At 47.0% G+C, this 26,933-nt stretch overlaps 1 protein-coding gene across 7 annotated transcripts in view; it reads right to left on the bottom strand.

Moving 5' to 3' along the window:
* The window catches only part of Ltbp1 (latent transforming growth factor beta binding protein 1), a 399,391-nt gene extending 374,962 nt beyond the window's left edge, over positions 1 to 24,429 (bottom strand). For 3 of the 7 annotated variants that reach the window (XM_076558653.1, XM_076558655.1, XM_016003424.3), the window contains exons 1-2: positions 23,585 to 24,167; positions 22,509 to 22,579 (exon numbers count right to left, since the gene is read on the bottom strand). In XM_076558653.1, coding sequence (XP_076414768.1) covers positions 22,509 to 22,579; positions 23,585 to 24,060 — 547 coding nt within the window. In that variant the 5' untranslated portion in view covers positions 24,061 to 24,167. Of the gene's footprint in view, positions 1 to 22,508; positions 22,580 to 23,584 lie in introns of all 7 variants that reach the window. The other 4 variants (XM_076558654.1, XM_076558656.1, XM_006984834.4 and 1 more) reach the window with 3 other exon arrangements.
* Between the last annotated feature and the right edge of the window lie 2,504 nt (positions 24,430 to 26,933).

The raw sequence follows: 26,933 nt of genomic DNA, 5'->3' as shown, positions 1-26,933 counted from the left end.
ATGGCTGTTTTAACAAATTACTACCAAGTGGTTGGCTTAGGAAAACCAAAATATATTCTCTCATAGTCCTTGAGGTTTAAAAGTCTGAACCTCATCTCGGTGGGATGGAATCACAGTGTCGGCGGGCCACAAGGACCACAGTCCCGCCAGAGGCTCTTAGAGACAATCCCTTCCTTGTCTTTTTTTTAGTTCAGTGGCCGCTAACATTCTTTGGCTTGTGGCTGCAGCACTCCAATCTCTGTGCCTCCATCAAACCTTCCTCTGTTCCTCATAAGTGTGTGATGGGACTCGGAGTCCACCTGGATAGTCCAGGAAAACCTCCACATGTCAAAATGCCTAGCCAAATTACATCTGCCAACTCTTGGCCACCGGAGATATCACTCATAGGTTCGAGGGATTAAGATTTGACATCTTTTGAGGGAAATGTGTCAACGAAAGAAGAACTGTCAAATTCTCCATTGTGGCCAGAGGCATCCTGGAGGCGTGACAGTACAAGGATGTGTCACAGCCCCGACCTTTACTTCCTAAAACAACTATTCAGAATAACAATACCATTCATGGGAACCTTACCAGCTCCCAGTAGACCCTGGGAATTCTTGAGATCCCGCACCTTACAGACGACAAGAGGAAGCTTAGGATGGGGGAGAACAGGTAGTCCACTGTCGCCAAGCAAACTTGTCTCCAGCTCCTTCCATTTCCTTGAGGAAGAACACTGAGGGGAAACTGCCTGGCTCTCACCCTCACTAAGGATAAAAATCCCCAACCCCTGGCCCAGAGTGATAACAGGCTGGCTCCAACTGATGTGACTCATGAGGGAATGGTAGCCAAGGACAACGACCCTGACCCCAGCCCACAGGCCCCGGGGAACTTCCCTTCTTTCTTCTCCTTCATACCTCCGTTCTCAGGTTTTATCCCTTGTTCCTCTTTTTGCTAGACTCCTTCAAACGACCTTTAGTCCAGAACCACATTCTCCCCCAATCTATATCCCTTACTCCAACATATACTCATGGCTCTGGCCGCAGGATGGGTAAGGGATGGCTACTTTTCTGTCTTGCATTGCTTCAAACATATCTGAAAATATTCTGTCCATGCAGCATCCATCCCATGCAATCTTTCCCTTCTTAGTTGGGGTTTCTATTGCTGTGAAGAGACACCATGACCATGGCAACTCTTAGACAGGAAAACATTTGATTGGGGTGGCTTGCATTTTTAGAGGTTTAGTCCATTACCATCATGGTGCGATATGGTGGCGTGCAGGCAGACATGGTGCTGAAGCCAGAGCCAAGAGTCCTACATATTGACCCACAGGCAACAGGAAGTGAACTGAGACATTGGGCGGGGCTTGAGCATATATGAGACCTCAAAGCCCGCCTCCACAGTGACACACTTCCTCCAACAAGGCCATACCTACTTCAACAAAGCCACACCTCCCAAGAATGCCACTCCCTATGAGCTTATGGGGGCCAATTACATTCAAACTACTACAGCCTCTCATCCCAAAACATGGTTATCTATTTCCTTTCCCCAATTCTGACTCCCTCTGCATTAGGCTTCAGTCAACCTATTCTCTCCCTCAACAGCACCCTAAAAGGCACCAGTCTGATGCTCTATCCTGAGAGCTGAGAGTCGGGATTCCCCCCACAGAATATATGCAAATATAATCCAAGGATCCACATGTATAAGGTGTATTAGTTATTTGTTGCTACCGTCAAATGGCTGATGAGAGGCAGCCATTAGAGAGAAGGCTTGTTTTGGCCCACTGTGTGAGGGTATAGTCTATCATGTCAGGCAAAGCGTAGCAGCTGGAGTGTCGAGGCTGCTGCTCACATCTGGACAGATGGGGGAGCAGAAAGGGGCTGGGAAGGAGGTCTAGGATATAGACCTCAAGGCCCACCTCCAGCAACTAACTTCTTGGGGCCCATTTCCTGGAGGTTCTCTAACCTCTGCCAGCTGGGGAGCAAGTATTCAAACACATGAACCTGTAGGGTTCATTTTATACTCAGATTACCAAAATAACTAAAATATAAAAGACCAGCCTAATCAACTCAATGAGCTCAGAAGACATTGCATGATGAGAAACTCATTCATTCAAAAAACCCTGGCTGAGCACCTGTCATGCACCAGGCACAGGGAAGACTTAAAGGACCTTTTTGCACTTGACCCTTTACAAGTGAGGGTTGGAAAGACTCTCAGAAAGCCATGGGGGTGGGGGTGGGGGGGAGGACACGGGGAGAGAAGGAGAGGCAATCAGAGGCCAGCCATGCAAAGAATCTGAAAAGAAAGGAAAGGAAGTAAATGACGCCCATAATGTGCCCTGCAAAGTCACACAGGACCCTGCCATCCCTGAGAGTGTGCATCCCCACCCTGCATACGTCCAGACCCGCGCCAGCAGGGACCCGGAACTTTGAGAGAAAGAGGGGGTACCTTGGAGTATTTAACCCCAAAGGAGATCGCAAGCTCCTAGAGAAAGTCCTGGATGTTGGTGCAGACAACCACACGTGCTTGGCTGACCCAATGAGTATTGCTCAACCCTAGGAGGGTGGGAAGGCACGATCCTCCACCCCCCGGGATCCCGAGTGAGAATCTGAGGCTCATTTTCCCACAGGAACATCGCCAGGCGAGGCAGCTGAGCTCCAAGCGGGACAAACACCATCTGTAGTCTGCACGGATCCCGAGAGGCAGAGACGAGTAGGGATGAAAAGAGGCTGGCTCTGGGTCTGGACCCAGCCTTGGGAGTTCATGCATCTATAAAATATGGGGAGCCACCCAAGTTCCGGTGGAGCAGCTAGCACAGCACCCATTCTGGTACAGCTAGGGCTCAGTATATGGCACCATGTTCTCAGAAAATGAAGAATATTCTGTTCCAGGCTACCAGACAACAGAGTTCTGTCAAGCGCACCACCACTTGTTCGAACACAGAGGACCTTCTGCATTCTACATGGTAACATCTGTGCCTTTCCATATTTTAAATAATAGTAAAAAATATATCCAGGCTAGTTTAATGAAAATAGACTAACTTATACAAAATGTGAGATCGATTATGACCAATATTTATATAGTACTTTTTTTTTCCTTCCAACAGGGTCTCACTATGTAGCCCAGGATGTCCTAGAACTTCAGATCCCTCTGAGCAATGGGATTATAGGTGTACACTACCACACCCAGCCTTATATAATAACAATTGAATTGAAAGAATTCAAGAAACTTGAAAGTGTGTCTTGCGTGTTATGATGCAATCCTAGGGGAATCACGGGTAGACTATTTCCAGACTCTTTATTGAGAAAGGCAATCAGAGTCCAGGCACCTCAGAGAGCCTCACTTTTCTCATAACTCTGTTGTTCTCCTGAATGGGAGCAGGGGTTCTGAGAGACTCTTAGAGCTGCTTATCCTGACCCATCAGGTGAGGCTGAGCTCCAACATGCTGGATTGTTTTCCCACTCTGGAAAACCACCACCAAGAAAGGAAATTTCCAGCCGGGTGATGGTGCTTTAATCCCAGCACTCGGGAGGCAGAGGCAGGCAGATCTGTGAGTTTGAGGTCTGCCTGGGCTACAGAGTGAGTTCCAGGAAAGGCACAAAGCTACACAGAGAAACCCTGTCTCGAAAAACCAAAAAAGAAAAAAGAAAAAGAAAAAGAAAAAAGAAAAAAGAAAGGAAGAAAGAAAGAAAGAAAGAAAGAAAGAAAGAAAGAAAGAAAGAAAGAAAGAAAGAAAGAAAGAAAGAAAGAAAACTTCACATGATTAGCACACTCTACAAAGTCTTACGACTACCAACCTGAGCAGTGATGAACATCAGGAAAAATGAAAGGAATCCCAAAATTCATTCGGAACAGAGGGAGGGAGGTGGAGATGGTCTAGAGGGACACTGACCCCAAGAGACTGACTTGGCCGAAACCACTAGAAGTTGGAACAACTGAACAGTTACAGTCATCAGCAATGGTCACAAAAAGACAACATTGTCCCCATCCAGGTGTGCTGTGGGATGTCCTTCTGTCTTCTGTGAATATGTGTTGCTCCCATTGGCTAATAAGTAAAGCTGTTTTGACCTATGGCAAGGCAGCTTAGAGGCAGATGGGAAATCCAAGCAGAGATACAGAGAAAAGAAGGGTGAAGTTGGAGGTGACGTCAGCCTGCCATCCATGGAGCAACAAGATGCCAGCAGACCGGGTAACGCCACAGCCACGTGGCAAAACATAGATTAATAGAAATGGGTTAATTTAAGATGAAAGAGCTAGCTAGAAAGAAGCCTGCCATAGGCCATACAGTTAGTAATTAATATAAGCCTCTGAGTGATTATTTTATAAGTGTCTGTGGGACCTCAGGGCCAGGCAGGACATAGGAAAACTCCCAGCTACACAAGTGAATCTAGCTGAAGATACACACTGGTGCCTCCTATTTTTAAATAATATCTTTTTACTTTTTGAAAGTTTTGTACATGTGCACAATATGTACTGATCATCCACCACCACCCCCCTTCAACTTCTTCCCCATCTCCCTCCCAACTTCACATCCTCGTCTGTATTGTTATTACTGTAACAACTGAGTCCAGTGAGTATTGCCCGTATGCACACAGGTGGGGTATGAGCACATCAGTGGGATGAGAGCAACCTACCAGTGGCCACGTCACCAAAGGAGAATGACCCTCTCCTCCTCGGCTGCCATCAACTGCTAATAGCTCCTCCAATGGGAGTAGAGCTAGTGGGGGGGGTGTGGAATTCCTCCATGTGGGAATTCTGACTGGCTTGACAATCCCAGAAGACATGGGGTATTAACTGGTGCCTCTCCCTGCTGACAAATGCCAGGACTCTGAGCTGTACACAGAGCCACCCTCTCTATGGCACCACCTTATCACATGGCATGTGCTTTCTGTAAATGGCATCCTCAGTGGAGGTCCTTGGGAGACCTCCCTTGAGTGACCTAAAAAGTTGAAGTCATTAAAAACATATGGAAGTTTCTCCATAATCCCAAATGTCCCCCCTCAAAATAAAAACACCTTAAAGCAAGAGTCTTAGCAAATTCTTCAAGGCTTTTGTGAAAAACTGATCTCATCTAAGACCTGTGTTAAAGAGAAGGGTTATCCAAGGATACTTTAGAAGTCTGATAATTTGTCATTTTTGTTCTTAAAATTCTACTTTAGTCTCTTCCTGTAAGTGGCCCGAGGTGACCTGTGAAGAGGGTCCACTACTCTCTTGACCCAGAAAATCCTACAAAAGTCATCCAAATCAAGAGGGTCAAATCATCGTGTTCTCTTTAAGAACACCTGTGAAACTGCCCAGGCCATCAAGGGTATGCATATCCAAAAAGCCCACCATATATCAGAAATATCTCACTTTAAAGAAGCCATGTGTGCCTTTCCGGCGGTATAATGATGGAGTCGGTAGGTACGCCCAGGAAAAACAGGGCTAGATACAGGGTCAGTAGCCAAAAAAGAGTGCTGAATTTTTGCTGCACATGCATAAAAATGCAGAGAGTAATGCTGACCTTACAGGTTTAGATGTAGGCTCTCTGGTCATTGAACATACCCAGGTGAAAAAAGAACCTGAGATGCAATGACAAACTTAAAGAGCTCATGGCCGGATTGGCCTGTACATGAGCTCCCCATGCCACATCGAGATGGTCCTCACTGAAAAGGGACAAATTGTTCCAAAGTCAGAAGAGGAGCTTGTGCAGAAGAAGAAGATAACCCAGAAGGAAACTAAAGAAACACTTGTGGCACAGGAATAAATTCAGCCTAAAATAACTGCAGATAAAAGTTAAAAAAAAAAAAAATTCACCTTCCCATCTCAAGTCCAGATGTCTAGAGCTGGAAATCTGAGGCAGGAGCATCAGGAATTGAAAGCCAGCCTGTGCAACACAGCCAAGTTTGTATCATCTGGGGGCTACATGAGACTGTGATTCAACCACACTAAAACAAACAAAATAAAAGTCAAAATAAATTTTAAAAAAAAAGAGTGCCAGGAAGATGGCTCAGTGGATTAATGCGCTTGTGCCAAACCTGCTTCCTGCCAAAGAGAATCAACTCCTTCAGGTTATCCTCCGAACTACACATGGGTGCCAGGGCGCATGTACAAACATGCACACAAAATTAATTAATTGAATCTAAATTGTAAATAAGAGAATAAGAAAAAGGGGGCCATCCAGATGAGTCGCTGGGTAACAGGCACCTGCTACCGAGACTGAGACCTGAGTTTGATCCTAGGGACCCACGCAATAGCAGAGAACTGACTCCCTGGGTTGTCCCCCAACCTCCACATGCTTGTCATGGCCTGCTCTCTACCCTATACCCCAACAGAAAGAAACCAACCCAACTTACGAACTAAAAGGTCCCTTACTAAACTTACATAGAAGGCAAGTGAGATCAGGAAATGATAGCCACTGTTCTAGTGAGTTTATCAAATTTATCTAGTTCATGTATTAAACGAAAATTAAATTGAGAGGCCTCTGCATGGCTGTCAGGATGGACAAAATCTAGCTGACACCATCCAATGCTGGCAAAAAAAAGGAGAGCCAAAATAGTCTCACTTGTTGCTGATGGTACTCTAAAATGGTACAGCCACATAGAAAGTCAGTTTCAGTATCTTGTGTGGCGGGGGTGGGGGTGGGGGGTGGGGGGTGGGGTTCTATCCATGCTCTAACCATCATCCAGCAATCACAACCCTCTGATATTTCCCCAAACGAGATGAAAAATTACATCACACGAAAACCTAAGCAAAATAGATGAACTCCAATTCATCCAAACAATGGTATATTATTTCAGGCTAAAAAAGCATGAGCCACCAGGGCATGAAAAGGTATGGGGGAGGAACCATATTGTGTGAAATAAGCCAGTCTTAAAAAGCTACATAAGGCAGGATCCCAACTATGGGACGTCTCAGAAAAGACAACTATAGAGCCGGAATCGGGGGTTGCCAAGGGTTACGTGAAAGAAAGTAACGATGAGGGAGACAGCAATGGATTCTTAGGACAGGACAACTGCTCTGTTTGATACAGAGTGGTCGAAGTCTGTCATTTTATACATTTGTCAAAATCTACAGTAAGCACCCCAAAAGTGATCCCTAATGCATAATATATTAATAATGAACTGCAGGAGATAATGACGTGTCTCTATTGGTTCACTAGTGGCAGTGAATGTCCCACTCAGCGATAAGTATTTTGATGGTGGGAGGGGCTGTAGGTAAGTGGGAACTAAGATACAAATGAGGGCTCTATTTTCTGCCCAACCTTGCTCTCCACAAAATGAATTTTAAAATGACAAATAGGGCCAGGCTGAGCAAGCCTGGTGACCTGAATTCAATACCCCAAATCCACGTAAAAGTTGAATGAGAAAACCAACTTTTGAAAGTTGTTCTCTGACCCACACGGGCATGTATGCACATGCATTCACACACACACACACACACACACACACACACACACACACACACACACACACGGAATGGGGGTGAGACCAAATAAAAATTTAAAGAAAATAAATAAAATAAAATAAAATAATCTATTGCATCCCACATCCACACATGATTACTCTTCTAGTCCATAATTTTGCTTTTCTATCCAACTATCTTCTCACACTGAAACTGAATAAAAGCTGAGGGTTTAAACATGTATTTTTAAGGAATTCTTCAAATTTGGGTCATTTCGTAATTTCAGCACTATTTTCTAAGTCTGTGACCTTTACAAGATTTTGCAATACTTGGAGGCCACATCAAAAGTAACATGCAGCCAAACAGTGGTGGTGCACAGCTTTAATCCCAGCACTCTGAAGGCAGAGGCAGGCGGATCTCTGCGAGTTTGAGGCCAGCCTGGGCTACAGAGGGAGTTCCAGGACAGGCACCAAAGCTACACAGAGAAACCCTGTCTCAAAAAACAAAACAAAAAAGTAACATGTAAATGCTAAGAGAGAGCGGATGCTACGTGCATGAGAAAATATTAAAGAGGCAGAGCCAGTGAGGCCACTCAGTGGGCAAAGGTGCCTACTGCCAAACCTGAAGACCGAAGTTCAATTCCCAAAGACACACACATGGTATAAGGAGGGAACCAACCCCAGTAGGTTGACCTCTGACCTCCCACACACACCAAGGAACACATATCCCTATGTATACAATAAACAAATAATTTAAGTAATTCTCAAATTCAGAATAAAATAAAGAACCAGGGCCATTACTGTAAAAACTGATTGTTTAAATAAGTGACACACAGATACACACACACACACACACACACACACACACACACACACACACACACAGACCTCATTTTCTGCTTAAAGAGGAACAGACATTTTTAAAGGGCCTAATTTTTCTTCAGCACTCTGGCAAAGCATTTGTGTATTAAATTATTTTGCAGAAAGAAAAAAAGCAAGACATTAAAACACACACACACACACAGGGGTGGAGAGATGGTGGCTCTGTGGTTAGGCCCACTGGCTGCTCTTCCCAAGGACCCAGGTTCAATTCCCAGCAACCACACTGTGGCTCACAACTGTGAGCACTACACACACAATCCACAGGCACTCCACACACATGGTGTACAGATATACATGCAGGCAAAAACACCCACACTCATAAAATAAAACAAAAAATTTAAAGACACATTCAGGAGGGAACTAGTCTATTTCATAGAAGGAAAATAGCAATTCCTTCAGCTCTTTCTACAAAGAGTGTCCTGGTCTTAAAAACTAGGCCATTCCTTTCCTAAAAACACATCTAATAAAAGTATGTGTCATTGCAGAAACAGCTGGGCTGTTTCCAAACATCTGATGTGTTCCTCCAGAACCTTCCAGGATTGAGCCATCGTGATCCCATGCAACAGTCCCATGGGGGCACCTGTCCCTTCTTCATTACCTTGTTCTCTCTCGGTCTGAACTTCCCGATCTTGACAGGGAAGAGTTCTCTCTGCCATTGTCTGCCATGCTCTGGGCAAATGCTAGCTCTTCAGTCTGAATCTATTTGAGAAATGAATAATGGGAACACTGTTCTAATTTCTTCCTATCTTTCTCCTCATCCTTTGCCTTCGACACATTTCATTCTAGGATGTGCAAATTACATGGGACCTCTGAGCTTCGATGTGCATCAGTCAGCTGGGTGCCTGCAAAAGTGAAGCCCCTCGGATCTACCTCCTTAGGGGTTCTGATTGATAGGCCTGGTGGCAGGGATCCAAAATCTGTATCTGGTATGTGTGTGTGTGTGTGTGTGTGTGTGTGTGTGTGTGTGTGTGTGTGTGTGTGTGTATCCCATAATGGGTTCTGATCCAGGGAGTCTGGGTACCACACCTTCATAAACATAGCTTTGAAGCATATGGAGGCGGATGCTTTAAGCACCTCCCACATAAAGGAACAATTAAGAGCGCTACCAATACAGAAAGGAGCATAATCACCATTCACAGACGTATTTGCAGAGCAGCAAATGGTTCCTTTGGTCTCAGTGAGCACACATTATAAAATCTGCTTAACATGCATGGCTACGCCTGCTCAAATTCAACATCCTCCTGGAACTGAGAAAACTGGTCCATCCCACTGGGCTTTATACTATGCAGACTCATCCTTAGGCAGAAATGAGGGAAAGTGAGGGATCTAATCCCTGAGGTCTGAGCCCAAAGGAACCTATTTCCTGGTCTCCCTCCATCTACCACTAATGACCATAGGAGGAAGGCCAGATCTTGAGTGGTGGGAAGAGTCGAGTAGTCCCTGGTTAACAGGCTCTATGAAACCCTGCAGATCACTGAAAACCGATGGCTGGGCCCCGCCTCACCACTCCTGATTCTAACATAGGTATATTAGGGCTGAGAAATTAATATTATTTCTTCTTCTTTCTTCTTCCTCCTCTTCCTCCTCCCCCTCCTCCTCTTCTCCTCCTTCTCCTCCTCCTCCTCTCCTTCTTTGCAGGGCAGCAGATAGAAAAGAGATGTGGAAAAGGAACACAGGATCCTTTGCAAGCTAAACACAGGTACACCCTCCCTGCCCCCCAAGAATTGTGAATCTCCACCACTGTTGATGGTGATATTTAATTTTTTTTGTTTTGTCTGTTGCTGTTGGTAATGTTTATGGGGGTTGGGGTTTGCATGTGGATATAGTGCCCATGGAAGCCAGAAGACGGCATTAGATTCCCCTGGAACTGGAGTTACAGGCAGTTAGTTGTGATCTATCCAGCTTGGGTGTTGGGAACCAAATTCAGGTCAGGTCCTCTGCAAGAGCAGGACACATTCTTGACCTTTGAGCCATCTCTCCAACCTCTGTTACTTACTTACTTTGAGACTAAATCTTACTGCATCCCCCAAGCTAGCCAGAAACACACTATCTAGCCAGACTGTTCTCCAACTGGCAATCCTCCGAGCACCACGCAAGGTAAGAGAATTCACAGCTCTACAAACTCCTCAGCCCAGCTGCTGCCACTGGCCCAAGATCTACACTCAGAATGGCGAGGCTAACGACTTATGGCCCGCATTCAAGCAAACTGTATTAAAGAAAGGAATGAAGAAAATGTTACCATGCAAAGAGCCTCTAACCCTGAAAACTGCTGCATGGGACAGCCTGCCCCAACTCACATTCTCTGGTAAGAAAAAGGACTGTTTAATGACATAATCCCAGTATCCGTTGATTTAAATGAATTTCATCTGGTTTTCCACTCAGAAACAAATGCGACTCGCAGTGCTTATTAACCACGGACCCTCACTGAGGGTCTATTGTACGCGCAGCGCTGCAGGGCAGCCCAACTTCCTAATGGATAAAGAAGTCAGGCCAAACACAGTGACGGCCTGTAATTTACTTATCGTCTGCATTATTTCACTTCCAATTACTATGAAATCGTGGACTAACTTAACCTTTCCACTGTCACAAGAAGGAGGGAAGCAGGGGTCCCCTGAGGGAAGGACTGTCTTTGCATTTCACTTTGAGAATAAAGCAAATCGCCAGGGGTGGTGGGGGATTAAGTGAAGAGGCAGAAACGTTTGCTTCTTTTCAAACCGGAGGTGTCCCAGAATCAGGAAGCTCACTGTGTAACACAAAGACTGAACAGAAGTTCTTCAGTCTTTGAAAACCTATGGACACTGGGTGGGTCTTATGTATCTTATTTTTTCAAGACAAATATTACTGAGACAATGTAGAAAGGAATATTCACAGAATCTCCATAGAAGACTTATCAATGGCACCGTAATCTCTATGTATTGCTCTGGTTACCGGGTAGTCATGGATCTCATTTTACTCACTCTTTTTTTTTTTTTTTTGGTTTTTCGAGACAGGGTTTCTCTGTGTAGCTTTGCGCCTTTCCTGGAGCTCACTTGGTAGCCCAGGCTGGCCTCGAACTCACAGAGATCCGCCTGCCTCCGCCTCCCGAGTGCTGGGATTAAAGGCGTGCGCCACCAACGCCCGGCTCATTTTACTCACTCTTTACCACAAAATAAAGCTCAAACCAGTTTGCAGAATGACCTACAAATATATTCCAGAACTGTTAGCTCACTGTTACCAATACTACATTTTCTTGAGTTTTTGGGCCTCATCAAAGCCAAATGATTTATCACTGATGTTTAAAAATTTGACTTAAAAGAAAAAAACTACCATGTGACAATCCCTGCTAATTTGACTTAAAAAAATAAAATAAAATAGATTTGAATTATCTTGTTGTGTATTGCAGGAACTCTCTCTGACAATCCTTTACCAGCCCAGGTTGCTCCACTCCAGCATCCTGTCATTATCATTTTCCTGGCCTAAAACGTTCCTCTCCAAGACCTTGCCTTAGCCTACAAGTATAATGAGTCACTACCCTAGAGAGCCCTCCCCTAACTGCCCCACCCCCTTCCCTCTAGACTATTACCCATCTGGGTTCCGTCTGCTACATGGGCCTGGTAAAGCGCACCCAATGAAGCCATGCGTTCACTCACTCATTCCACAGAAACTTACATTTACAGGTACGGAGGCGGATGGCTGTGGGAAGGCATCTACCCACCCCGAGCTCATACTCAAGGACGGAGGCCGGACACACAAGGGGTTGCGACACAGCATCAAATGTGTGGAGAGAGGAAAAGTGTGTGTGGTTGACACTCCTAACAGGGACTTGAATGAGGTTTGGGAAGGGGGGTTTCTGCCCCTGTTGGAACGTTGGGAAGATGTCTAAGGATTCACTTGATCGGCAGAGGCCAAAGTCTCCCCACTGTTGCGTCCCGGGAGCCAATGACTGGGCAAGGTGACGCCGTGTGCGGCAGTCCATTTCAAAGGCTTCTAAAACACACTTCTGAAGATGTGGATTTCAACTATCCATTTGCCACAGTGTATAAATGACACAAGTGTGGCACACAGACAAAAGGACGGAGATACCCTTTTTACTAAAAACAACACGTGGAAATTCATGAAGAACTGGAAGCCATCTTGGAACTGCTGGGCCATATTACAAGAAATGCAGCATTCTTGTGTCTACAAAGACTTAACAATTGTTCCGTTTTCCCTATTCCTTTTTAAAGCCATACTTTCCTCTGGTGTCTCTACCTCTTCTGCCTTACGCAAGAGGATTCCCTCTTGAATCATTTCCAAAGTCCTCTGAAGTTTTCTCTCCGGCCTCTTGCTTTCTCGTTTGTAAATAGCACGGAACCACGGGGCTGCAGGAGAGTTGACCTCACCTACTTCAGACGACAACACCTCCCTGTACTCCATCACCCCACGCACCGGCCAAACGCATCTTTTATCTGGCCCAGCAGAACCGAGAGCGTATACTTAAAAACCAACCCATCCATCTTCTCATTTACAAAACACAACATTTCACAAACTGTTTACCGACAGCCCTGCCAACAATATTACTCAAACGCAGTGGAGGGAAAAAAGCCACAGGGAATAGTATAGTTGGCCAAGAGCAGTATTTGGGGATCTAAAATTACAGGGGAAAATCATACCACATTCATTTTACTTAGTCCCAAATCTCTATCAGATGATGTTGAGCAGAAAGATTCTAAAATTGGCAGGGAGAAAGGAAAAGTCATCTTAAAGGCTGGGCTATGCCAGGATGGCCTTACAGAGAGAAAGGGGGGGGGGGGGGTAACTGAATAAGGTGTGTGCCCTTGAATCGCCGGCCAGCATTAGCAGCAGCGTCTGGTGGGCCAGGATAAGCACGCACAGAAAAGCAAAGAAAATGGAGGTGACTGTCAAAAAGATGCGAATCAACCAAGAGAGGAGAAAGCCGGACGCCACAGGGTGCTCCGGGGACTGTATTTCTAACCCACCAAGTCACACTCGCCAGTCAATGTAATTCTATGCAACTCCATTAGCACTGGCACTGTGGCAACCCAAGAGGCCTGAGCACATAAAAAAAGTAACCGAGCAAACCACACTTCCCGCCCGGGAGCTCCGCACTGATCAAGCAACAGAGCAACAGACATGCCCAGCCAGATGCAGAGCCAAGCAAAGGAAAAATCCCAAAGGGTGAGCGAGCAGTGGGATTTTTTTTTTTTCTTCACCAAAAACCTAAGTAGTGTGTGAGCTCCAGGAAGAAACCAGAAGGGGGCAGTCCTGAGCAAACCAGAGCCGCTGAGAGCCATTGACATCAAATCGGTTAAGCAGGGGCCCAGTCTCCTCCAGCTTTTCATGCATTAGCTCACACACTGCAGCGGCCTCAGAATGATAGTCAAACTATTCTATCTATTTGGCCGAACAGAGTTAACCTGCCTTGCTCAGATTCCCAGAGGTTTATCCGAGTCACGCAGTGGGGAAGCAAAAAGGTCAAGATTCGAGCCCTGAACTCCAATTCCAAAGACAGAACTGAGGCCCACCGCCTCTCATTCAGGCAGATCCTATGAAGGCAAGCTAAGAGGAAGAGAAAGAACCCAACCAGCACCATGAGGCTGGGAAGGGAGAGAAAGCACCCAGGAACACTGCTGTCTTATAGCCACATGGTCTGTACACGCTCCCAGTATATGGAATGTTAGCTACCTGAAGGGCTCCGTCCATAATAAATAGTACAGCAAATTTACAGGCAAAGGAAAACACATATCTCAAATATGGCCCCTCTGTATTTTTCCACAAGTTCCCAAACGATAACCAGTTGGTGTGACACCAACAAATTGTGTTTTATTCTCTCTGAACTAAAAGAGCAGGAGTTATTATTAGTAAAACATGCACTAGAGAAAAATAAGACCATAGCCTCTCCCTCCCCTATAAATCATTCCGGTTAATCGCCACATCAGGGGGCTTTTAGAAGCTAACACTAACGGACAGCGTTAGATATATTACTTCCTGGCTTTGTGTGTTTAAACTGTTTTATAATTCAAAATAGAAAGTTTGGGGCCGGAGAGATGGCTCAGCAGTTAAGAGCGAGTGCCTGCCTACTCACTACTCTTGCCAAAGACCCAGGTCCAGAACTCAGCAGACATGGAGCATCACACAACCACCTGTAACTCCAGTTCCAAGGTATCTGATGCCCTCTTCTGACCTTCACAGACTCCTGCATTCAAGATGTACACATAAATTCAGGAAGGCACACGCGCACACACATAAAATCGTTAATAAACAAATAAATAAATGTTTTTTTTTTAAATTGGGTGTTTAATCGAAAACGCACATGCATGCATGCCCTCCTAAGAGTTAAAGTGCTTAAAACTTAAAAATAAAATAATGTGAAAATTTTTGGGGGCCAATGGAATAGCTAGGTTGGTAAAGTCATGTTCCAAAAAGTCTGACAGCCTGAATTTAATCCCCAGGACCCACATGGTGGAAAGAGAGAGCCAAGTTGACCTCTGACCTCCACACACACACACACACACTCAAAGAGACAGAGAGACAGACAGACAGAAACCAAGAGTGAGACAAATACAAAAATTTTAAAAAGCTTTTAATCTAGACACTATTAAAAATGTTTCCAAACTTCAAAATATTGCAAAACCATACACATTCAGCAAAGACGGAACTAAATATATTTTTTAAAGATGGAAAAGAGTGCACACAATTATGCTTAAAACTGAGCTAATCCAAGTGTAGAGGGTTTTTTTCTCTCTCTAATTTGTTAAGTGTGGCCCCTGGCCTTTCATCGCCCACACCCAGTGTCAAACCAACCTCTGGGATTAGCTCCCTCCTGGATCATCGTCTCCAAGTGTGAACTATGTCACACTTCGGGGCACTTATTGGCACTCCCACATCTCTGACTTTATAACAATAGCTCCCGCAGAGAACTTTCTAGATAATCATGTTTGAGAATCACTCATCTAGACCTCTGTAAAACAGGGCCAGAGAAAAATGGCCAGAGGCGTAAACAAATCACCTACAACGATCGCCTTGTCTCTTGTAACACTCCTGGGAGCTGTGGGGAAAAGGAGCCAAGCTAAATCTATAGTCAAGGGCTGCTTGGCAAGAGAGCGATGAAGTCCTCAGACACTGTAAGGAAACCTCCAAATGCCCAGCGGGGGACCCACCTCGGAGTAGCTCTCATCTCCTGCCCCTGTGCGCGCGGGCACTCATGAGCTTAAATTGTGGTCCTCTCCCCCAACCCAAAAAGAGATCCATTGACACCCCGACTCCTGGTACCTCAGACTGTGAGTTGATTTGAAGGGAGGATCTTCGCTGAGAGTAGTCCCGATTCTGAGCGGGACTCTTATAGGAAGTGGGAATTTGGACACAATGAAAGTCATAAACAGAACGAGGCCGTGTGTGAACAACACAAGGAGAAATCGTGACGTGCAATGGGAGGTCCTTCAAATGAACCAGCCCTGGAAGCCCTTGGTTTGCAGCTTCGGGCCACCCAAACTGTGAGACGATAAGTTTCTGTGGCTTCCGGGCATCTAGTTTGGGGTGTGTGGTTTTTGTTACAGTGGAGCATTGCTAACGTCGTTTGGAAAACCAGGGAGAGCCAATTTAGGTAGTAAAGCGCTGATTGCCATGGCAACAAGGTAACGGATCATGCCTGCTGCCTCAATAAACCCCACAGTTTCTTTAATAAATAAAATTTATAATTATCTATAAATGAGAAAAGTATAAACTACATAATAAAATTTATGAAATACAAATAATAAATAAATTCACAGAATGTGACGATTTAAAAAAAATTTTTTTAAAAAGCCCTGTGACATCTGAGGTCTCACAAAAACTTAGCTTCACCATGCCTGCTCCTTGTATGACCCGATAGGGTCAAGGGTTAAGAGGGGTTGACACAGCCCTCAAGCCCGCCGTGACCCTGGCTCCTTTCTTGCTAGAACTTGGAAGGAAATGTGCATTTTAAGAAAATGTCATCCATATACCGGAATGAATTTGAGTGTGTCTGGAAGAGTCTCAACAACGGATGAAAAGTCAGCAATAGCCAAGCCCCTATGGCTGCCAAAGGTCTTGTCGCAGAACTAGGACGCTTCAGTCTTGTAGATGTGACCAGGAGCGGGTGCTGCGTGCGGACTGGCCGGGGCTGGAGGAGTGCTTCACTCCGAAGGCTTAAGCACTACCACCCCACAGAATTTATGGTTCCTAAATGTTTGTTTTAACTAGTGTTGAGAACACACATTTGACCCGGTGTGAACTTGACCCCGGGGTCCCTCTCCCTTCCCGTCAGTGTCTGCGCCACCGGACGAGATTTTCCAGTCGAGCCTCCCACCCCAGCTCCCAGGACTGGGGTCAGCACTGAGGACACAGACGGAACAGCCCTCCCAGCAGCTGCTACGGTAAACTTTGCGGCAGATGGATCGGCAAAGCAGCTGTCAATGGCCATGGCAGGCCTATGAAAAATGTGTGATCGTCATGGGCCCCTCTCTCACGCCGGGCTAGTGAGCTGAGCCAAAGGGGGACAGGAGACAGCCTGAGGGTGTCCTCCCGGTCACCTACCCTCCACAAGCTGCACCCTCCTGAATGATGCTGTGTACGGCAGCCTCTCTTAACCCCGTGGGTACAAATATCAGGATCTCCTCTGCGTGGAACTTAGTGAGCATTTCTAGGGTTGGTTTTCAGGGTTTTTTTGGTCCCCCCCCCCCAGCAGTATGGGCTGAACGCCAATGGAAAAGCAATGGAATATCGATTTTCTGTTCCTTCCTAAGGAGAGAACAAGTCATTTGATGTGCCATGAGTTCCATGAGTAAAACCAGACTCCGCACTCCCTACAGCTGGCTGCATTTCTCCCCTATTCATGGAACCTGGCACATGGTAAAAACTAAACAGATATCCGCTAAAAAAATAAAAGAACCGTGCATGCGTTTACAAAGGGCCTGCACCGTGCCAGGCACCCGCTCCCAGTCCTGTCTGCCGTAGTTTCTCTTCTGCCTCACCCTGCCAGCCCGGCTTCGCTCGCCTTCACCTTTATTCTTTTGTGTTTTCTGTTCCCACATGCAGTCTCCTCATTAGCTCTGCACCCGCTGGCAACGTCTGTCCCTCAGTCACATTAACTCTGGAAAAACATGAAGGGACCAAAAAAAGATGGAAAGAGACAATGATGGGGTAGTTTAGACAAAGGGAAGAAGTGGAAAAATGAGAAGGAGGAGATGGCACACATCCGGGGCTTAATGTTTCCACTCCGAGGACAGTCCCCTAAGCCCCGAAACCCTGCTTTGAATGTTGTCTTTGGAGAGAGAACACATGCTATATCATCTCTTGATCACTACTAACGGTCCCCAATATTAAAAGTTCGAAAGATATATCCCATGCTATGATTACAACTCCCAGAAACACCAACACAGACAGACAGACAGACTGTGTCTGAGTCTGTGTCTCTCTGTGTGTGTGTGTGTGTGTGTGTGTGTGTGTGTGTGTGTGTGTGTGTGTGTGTAAAAGCAGCATTAATGTGCAGTTTGGCATCTCCGCACAGGGACTGGAGTGGCTGGAGCGCCAGGACCACCGTGGTGCCTGCACAGAGGCATTCTTTGCCCCGTGTGGGTCTGCTGCCTGCGTGTTTCTCATCTCTGGTTTGCAATTTAAGGTTCACTAAATCTTCCGTCTGTCTCCAGAAGCATTTGCCCATGGAACATTTAAATTAAGTTCCAATCAACTCAAAGCAATCCAAACTGGCCCAAAGGAATGCATTATTTTCTTCATGGGATTAATCAAACAATGGAGACCACAAACACATCCAATCGCCTGTACAGAGATTCTTTTGGCGCAGTTGACATAACGTATGCGAACCCTTTAAATTATCCTTAAAATGTGATAACTATTAAATACCGTGGGTTATACATTGTTAGCTACCCATACACTTTGCGATGTTGACACATCACTGGTTTTGTATTCCTGTATAATGGATTACATCCAAGCACAGTTGTCCATACTGAGAGAAAGGGAACCACACATCAATTTATTTTGTCATCTGAATATCATTGCTACTTAGTGAAGCAGTTAAACTGATGAGAACTGGTGACGGGGTGCTTTCTATCAATCCCCATCCATTTTACAAATACTTTAAAGTACTGTCCCCCAAGCAGCAGGCTTTAACACAAAGAGAACTAGAGACATGTATTTAATGTTTCATAGGGGTGTGTGTGTGTGTGTGTGTGTGTGTGTGTGTGTGTGTACAAGTTCACAGGTGTGTGGACTTGGGTAAGTGTGAGTTTGCACGCGTGTGTGAGTGCATGTAGAAACCAGAGGTAGATGTCTTCCTCAATTGTTTTCCACTGTTTGTTTGTTTGTTGTTTGTTTGTTGAGATAGTGACTTTCCTGAACCCAGAGCTTACCAATTTGTCTAGATAGGCAAGCCAACAAACCCCAAACATCTATCTATCGCCACCTCCCCAGAGCTGGGTACAGGCTCCTAGCACCATGCCCAGCTTGAAGTGCCAAAGATGGGCACCTCGTTCCTCACGCATGCATCGCACACCCTTTACTGACTGAGTTATCTCCCTGTGCTCCATAGTTAGTCTCCTTTAAAGTCTTTTCAAAATAAATCATTCAAAGGTACAAAACAACCCAATAACTGTAAAGGAAAACAGATTGGGCATTTCAAGCCCGAAATCCCAAATCTGAAACTTTCTAGTACCAACCAGACACCACAAGTGGAAAATTCCATACCTGACTTCATGGAAACGGTTCAATCAAAATGCAAGCACACTAAAAAACAGTGTGTAAATATATTACCTTCCGGTTATATACAAAGGATGTATACAAATGAACTTCATGTTTGAATGTGGGTCCCATCCTCACCATATCTCATTATATATAAACACATAATCAAATAAAATCAAAGTCCCAAACACTTGTTTGGCCCAAAACATAATGGATACACACTGTAGTAGAAAAAAAATCATCCACATTACTTAAAAAAGAAATAATGCATACACAAGGAAAGAAGAAAGTCGTGTAATTTATAAATGAGAGTTTACTTGACTTGATCCAAAACTAAACTCTAATAGTCTCTGGTTTCAGAGTGGCTTTTCACCTTGACACCGTCAGCAATCCAAGAGGGGGAGCCTGGTTTCAGTTTAGTCATTTCTGTAGAAGAAAGTGTAGCACCAGAGAGGCCAGGTGAATTCCTCAAAGCCACACAGCTGATGGAGGGTTCAGCATGTGAACATGGGTCTCCGAAACCCAAGGCCTTTCTGACATCATGCTGCTAATCCATGGATACAAGCGGAAAGTAGCAATGTTAACTCTGATAGGCCTATCTAAAGACAAAGGTTCCTTCATCTTTCAGGACACACCTGAAATAAGCCTCCCATTAAAAAACACCCATCTCTGGACTCAAGAGATGACTCAGTAGTTAAGAGCACTTGATGCTCTTCCAGAGGACCCGGGTTCACCCACATTGGGCTACTTACAACTAACTACCTTGTGACCCAAGGAGATCTGACACCCTCTCCTGGATTCCATGGGCATTGAACTGTGTGTGTGTGTGTGTGTGTGTGTGTGTGTGTGTGTGTGTGTGTACATATATATTGCTATAAAATAAAAAATAAGCACATAAATAAAAAATAGCTTTAAAAAAAAAGCACTCATCTCATAAATGCTATGCTTTGAATGGTGTACTCAGCTGCCCAGGCTCTGTTGTGATTTGAGTTTCTAGCACTGGTCAGAAAAGCACCAGAAAGGAAACTCGAGTGCTGACCTGTCTAGATTCAGTGTTATCTACAGCTTCCTCCTCAAAGCCAGAGGTATATGTCCCAGGTATCAGGAGATGAGCACCATACAGGCACTTCCTCAGCTCCAACCACAACGACGCAGCCCTAACTCTCTCAACCAACAAGTGGCCAGTGACCCCTCTTTCTGGACCTGCAGGGAGCAAAGCCAGCTACACACAGGCAGACACATGTTCTTGCCCTCCCTGGCCTGGAGAAGCAGGAAATCATGACTCACCTGTTCACTATCCAGATAGTCCCTTTCTAGGACTTCTTGGGTACCCTGGTCCCCCAGAAAGGGGGAATCTCTGGGGCTGTCTCCTTTTCAGAAAAGGCACTCTGCCACTTGCCAAAAAAAAAAAAAAAAATCTTAGTGAAACCTCAGAGCATGCTCTGGCAGGTTTGTATGTGTGTGGGGTTAGTGCTTGTGTGAGAGGACATGTGCACCAGTACATGTACATGTGTGTGCTATGCACAAAGACCACAGGTCAATCTTGAATGTCATTCTTCAGAAGCCCTCCACCTTATTTTTTGAGACAGGGTCTCTCATTGGCCTGGAACTCACCAATTAGGCCAGGCTGTGTAGCCACCGAGCTCCAGGGATTTACTGTCTTTGTCTCCTGGCTTTTTTAGGCAGGTTCTAGGGATCAAACTCGGGCCCTTTGCATGCATGGCAAATACTTCATCAAGTAAGCCATCTTCCCAGCTCCTGCCCTGTGTGTGGCTGGCTTCACACAGCAATACCTCATTGCCTTGGTGCTGTCACAGAAGGTTACCCACCATGTTACTGGCCAAACATGTCATAGAAGCTTTGAGGCAGATGCAGTTATCCGGAGAAGCAATCCTAACACAGGATAACACTGCTACCACATCTGTCAATTCTGTCAGGTGTAATCAATCTAAAAAGTTAAGAACAGAAAAATGGAACCAGGCAGTGGTGGCGCACACCTTTAATCCCAGCACTCGGGAGGCAGAGCAGGCAGATCTCTGTGAGTTCGAGGCCAGCCTGGTCTAAATACATACATATACATGTATTAACTTACAATGCCTACAGACCAAAGCATTTCTGATCTAGCAGCTGGAGTTCAACCCTCAGGAGGTCTGTTAAGTCAGTCATTGTTCTTTGATTAAGTCCTAAAACACCAACATGAGTCCTCTTGATCCACTTAAAATCCCTCTGTTTACCTCATGAACTAAAGGCATTTTTTTAACAGATAAGGTCACCAGAGTGATGGCATCAAGTCTTTACTCACCCACCAGTATTATAAAACCCAAACTAATGCACAGGGCACATTGCTGGGCTTTATTCATGAAGTATATGTCACTAGCAGCTGAAATTTGGGGCCACTCCAGTTCACACAATAATAGCTCAAACTCTACAAAGAGAACATCTAGAATTGCTCACTTTGGGGGCTAGTGGGTAAGAGTACTGGCTGCTCTTCCAGAGGGCCTGCGTTCAGGTCCCAGCACCAACATGATGGTTAACAACCATCTGTAACTCTAGCTCTGGGGGATCTGACAGCCTCTTCTGGCCTCTCTACATGTACTAGGCACATACCTAGTACACAGACATACGTGCAGGTAAAACACTCATACACACAAAATTTTTTAAAAAATAATACAAATTTTAATGCTTGTTTGTTCTGGAATGGAGGTAATTTTTTTTTTATTCTCAGCTAACTTGTCAAGGGGGCCTTGATATACATTTAGCTTCATCTTTAACTTCACTATGTTCATAAGGAATATTCTTCAGTGTTCTCATATCTATATGTATTATTAATAAAACAATACCATTAAGCATGTATATTAACTGGGAGAAACCCCAAGTGCAGGAAGATTCTGGAAAAGAACTGGACCCCACCCCCACCCCCACCCCGAGGATGAAGAATGTGGGCGGCTCTTTTCATAAAGCTTTATACACTTATAATGTTGTGCCTGGTTAGATCAGGTCTGTAATTCTAGAAACCGGGGAGAGGGGGCTGTGTGTATTGATGCACAGTGTATTAATAGCTCATTGGTAGAGAGCTTGCTCAGCACCTGGGTAGCCTTAAACTTAATCGCCAGCCCTGCAACTCTCCCAGCCTTATTCCAGAAAAGGATCTCTCTTTTCCATCCCTCTTCTCCCACCATGGTAAAGGATGCTTCTTAATTGTTGGCGCCACCTTTAAAATAATCGTATTGGTTCTGGCACACAGTCTACCCTCAAATGGGATTTTTTTCCCCCTAGCACCTGACTCAAAAGAGACAGTGATGGACACGTGGGTTGAGTGCCGAGGAACCTTGGCTCACATAATGCTGGTGGACCCGCATAACCCAGTCCTTCCTGGAGGGTTATGCAGGCTGCAGGTGGACTGTGTTTCAGATTTCGAATCCCCCCCCCCGGGGGTGGGGAGGAGCGCCTTCCTCTTCAAGAGGCCCCCTGTAGAACCTCCCCCACCCCACCCTGACACACACACACACACACACACACACACACACACACACACCTGGCCCATTGTGCAAGGCTGCTGTGAGTACCGTGACTTACGTTTGGTGCATCTCTGAGAGCCGGGAGCCTTGCTCCAGCCGTGGCAGCACTGTCCTCCACAGACATTGATCCTGCAACAAAACCAGACCCCTGAGTCCAACGACGCTCACTTCCCAAGAATTCCCGCTTTCCGAGCGTTCCTGAAAAGCCAGTCTCTTGCTTCCACATTCCTCTGGATTAGAGAGTGCTCTAAGCACTCAGGATGCCCAACCCAAAGCTGCCCAAGTGAAAGGATAAGGGGACCATTCACCTGCGAAGGATGGAGGAGCCAAAGGGCGGAGAATAAAAATCCAAACTATGGTTGTCTTAACCCCCAAATTAAAACGGAGTCAAATGTAGTCTGTATATTCTCGGGGCCCACCCACTTTGCTTCAGAGAGAAGCATCCTCTCCTCCCACCACCACCCCCAACACACACACACACACACACACACACACACACACACACAAAGTGAGATCACCCCTAGGGGATCCAGCCTTGCGGGGGGGGGGGGGTGGGGCGGGGGGAGCCAAATGTCCAAATTAAGACGCCCCCACCCCAACTTGTGATTAATGGGGAGAAAGCAGTGCCGTGGGGATACTTACTAGCACCCAATAACAAGCCCCACTGCTCTCCAAACCCCAACCCCTACCACAGTAGGACAGCCCACCCCCCACAGGTGCCAGGAAACCCAGGTCTACAATTTCCAGGATGCCCAAGGAGAGCTGGGTCTTTAAGGCCAACTTTCACTCACAATCCCTTTTTCATTAGGTAAACCAAAATAAAAAAAAAAAAAACCGTGTTGCAAGAAGTTTAATTGATGCCTTGGGATTAAGCTCTAGTGACTTCATGTTTACGCCCATGGTCTAGGAGCAGAAGGGTTCGCGCACAGGAGGTTACGCCCCGGGGAAGAAATAAATGCCTTTTGTGTTTCCCCCGCAGCTCCGTAACAATGCACTCGGAGTTAAACGCCAGTAAAAGTGAGCGGGCTTCCCCCCGCGCTCGCCCCTTCCCGCAGCGCCCCCGGTGGGGAAGAGACGGTCCCCCGAGCCCCGGCGGGTCCCCCCGCGCGGGAGGCGGGCAGAGCGTGGGCTTACCCTTGCAGCTGCTGCTTCTGCTGAACCTGCAGCCTGGAGCCCCCGGCGCTCTGAGTGTCCTGGGGCACTTTGGAGCGCACGACTTGCCTGCCATGTTTGGCGAAGCGGGTGACCGCGGGCTGAGCACCGGCCTTAGAGTGGAGCTGCCGGCCGGGCGCCCCAGGACGCGCGGGCTCGGGTGGCAGCGGCGATCGCAGCCCCGGCAGGGCCGCGCCGCCAGGCTGGCTGGTGCGCCGGGTCCGCTCGGCTGGGGGCCCGGCCAAGGAGCGGCTGGAGGTGGCCGATGAGCTGCGGCTGTACCTGGCGTCCAGCGCGACGTTGAAGGTCCGTGGGGGCCCAGCCAGAGGCAAGGCTCCGGCCGCCAGCCCCGGGCCCGGGCGCACCACGTACGTGATCCTCCGCACCCGGCCGTGCGCAGACCACGCTAGCAGCCCTGCCCAGAGCAGGAGTCCCCACCTGAGCCAGGCTCCCGCCATCGCGGCCAGTCTCCGGCCGCGCGGCTCGCCCTGCCCCGGCGCGCTCGCTCCGTATCCCCCGAGGACTCCGCGGAGAGCCGGGACGCGGCGGGGTGGAGGCCGACTGGGTGGCCGCAGGGGAGGGAGCTTTGCGGGCGGCTGAGCGGCAGCGGACCCCAGCCGGGAGCGGTGGCGAGCAGGGGGCGGGAGTTGGGGTGGGGAGTAGGGGAGGGGCGCGGGCTGCGCAAGGTGAGGGTCCCCTGGCTCAGCCGGGGTGTCGCGGGGTGCAGCCGGGGTACCACGGGCGCCGACCCGCGAGGGTGGGAGAGGACGATCGTGAGCGCTGGACGCTCGGAGGCAGCCCCGGCTGCAAAGTCTTTTAAAAGTTTCTTCTCCCCGGTGGAGCCGTGTGTCAGATCTGAACAGCCAATCTGCGACAGACGTGACGTCAGGCAGCAAATCCTAATTGGGGAAAGCTTGAGATGAGCCGGGAGAACGAGCCACCACCCTCCGCATCCAGAGACTGGGGCTGTGGGTCGGGTGGACGGAGGTCCCTGCTCCCCGAGTCCTCGGTCCCCGGTCCCAGGAGAAGACAAAGGGCTCAGAACGGTACCGGAACAGCCTTTTCCTTCTAGCAGCCCTGTAGATTCAGGCGATACAGTTGGAAGCTCAGGCACTTTCTTATCGGAGTTTGCTCGGATATTGTCGACAGGAGTTGGATTAAAACACTAGGTCGGGCCCCAGAAAAGGCCATCCGAAGTAGGCTGAGCTGTCCTTTGGAAAGTGATTAGTCCTATTAGACCTAAGGATAACTCCGGGTGACTTGGTGGTACCCTACTTCTGGAATTGGAGGGTCGGGAATGCGTGGCGGGCAGCAGGGGGCGCCCTGTAAATGAAGAAAACCCTCAGAGACGCCCAGGCGGTGGTCCTTGTAGTGTGTGTGTGTGTGTGTGTGTGTGTGTGTGTGTGTGTGTGTGTGTGTGTGTGTGTGTGTGTGTGTTGGAGGGAGGGAGGGAGGGAAGGAGGGAGGGAGGGTGAAAGAGTTTTGGAGAAAACCAGGAAATGACATCTTTAGTGCTAACATTGGAATTAAAACAATGTTATCAACAGAATGCATGCTGTTATTACACGCCTGAAATCGAAAGTCCATGATAATAACTGTATATTTTTTAAAAAGGCCTGGAGAAATAGCTTGGTGGTTTCGGTGGTTAAGAGCACTGGCTGCTCTTTCAGAGGACCTGGATTAGATTCCCAGCACCCACATGTTGGTTCACAACTATCTGTAACTCCAGTTCCAGGGGTTTGATGCCCTCTTCTGACCTCCAGGTGCCCATACACATATGCAGACAAAACAGTGAAAATACACATTAAAAAAAAAAAAAGACAAATTTTTAAAAACATAAACTAATAAGGGTCTTTTTGCGGGCTTTGATTTTCTCTCCTATTAATAAGTTTGATTGCCTTTGTTTGCTAGCTTTCCATCCATCAGCTTGGGACAAGTGGTAGCAAGCGAGAATGATTTAAGAAATATTAATGATGAAAAAAAGATCATTTCAAGTTGAGGAAGCAATCTCTGGTCTGCTTTTCTCTGTACATTGCAGAAATACTGGTGAGGGTTTGGTCGGAGAAGCCTGGGCCTCCAGCTGCCTGAACGCTCACTTCCTCCGAGAGCAGTGTCTTAGAATCACTGTCATCCAAGAACTACACCCGGGCCCCAGCCTAAAGTGATTACCAATTACTACAGGGCACAGGCATTTCACCTCTACTCCCAGAAATCCTGCTTCCTCAACACACACCAACGGGTGAAAAGTCCCTTCCCGCCCTAACAGCTTGTCCCTCTGTACAGTTCAGCCTCAGAGCCAGGTCAAAATGAACCATAATGAGGGGGAGGGGCCAAGACACTGTCTCGCGTCTGCATCTTTGGGTTCTGTATGAATTATAAGACAAAGGAACAAATGTCCATCAAGGGTCTGCTGTGCAAAAGGCACACAGATACACAGTCAGCATCCTTGTATCTATCTAGAGCTACAAAGTATCCCAAGGCACAAAGCCTTTGTGTTAAGGAAACCTATCTGGTTTGGGGAAACAGGCTCTAAATAAAGCCTTTAAGAAGATAAACAACTGAATTAAGTAACACTTAGAGAAAAGTAACAGAATTTGTTACTCACCAGGCAGGATTTGATCTCCACGATCCTATGCCGTAGTATAGCCGACAATTCTGTCATCTTGTGGACAATTCACAACAGGGAAAAAAAAATTCCTAACTGCAATCCAAACCTGCCCATGAAGATTTTGTGTGTCCTGTAGGGATTTTTCTAAGCAGCTAGCTGCAGCGGACAGGGAGTGGAGAAGGAAGCATGAGGCAAGGCTGGGAACATTTTGATGAAGGAGGCCATGGGGTGGGAAGCGAGGAAGAGAGCTGACTAGGGAAGAATGACCCAGGGCAGCATCCCGAACAAGAAGTCTTTACTAGTCTTCAGTAGCGGATGGGACTTTCCGGCAAGTGTCTCCCAGGCCCAGGAGGGATGGATGACCTGTGTCAATGCTGCTTCCAGGGCAGGAGAAGCAGCTGTCTGCAGAAGTCACAGCTGGAAGCAGACTCTCGGGACCTAGCCTTGCCACTTTACGTTGAGCAAGTCACCCCGCCTGTCTGGATTTCAATCTCTAGATAATCTGGGGCTCTGCTCGGGATCGCTGTATTTGCAATGAAGCTGATTTTTACTCTGCTCTACCGCTCCACAGGAAAGTGTTTCCTGCGGAAATAGCTCAGGAGGTAAGAGCACCTGCTGCACAACCCCAAAGACCTGAGTTCAAATCCCCAGCACCCACACGAAAGCAGAACATGGTCACAGGAGCTTGTAAGCCCAACACTGTATGGGGGAAGGAAACGGAGG

The sequence above is a fragment of the Peromyscus maniculatus genome, chromosome 22, assembly GCF_049852395.1.
Source record: "Peromyscus maniculatus bairdii isolate BWxNUB_F1_BW_parent chromosome 22, HU_Pman_BW_mat_3.1, whole genome shotgun sequence".
In the NCBI taxonomy this organism is placed as follows: domain Eukaryota; kingdom Metazoa; phylum Chordata; class Mammalia; order Rodentia; family Cricetidae; genus Peromyscus; species Peromyscus maniculatus.
The sequence above is the reverse complement of the archived record's forward strand: the minus strand, read 5'-3'. Positions and strand labels throughout refer to the sequence as shown.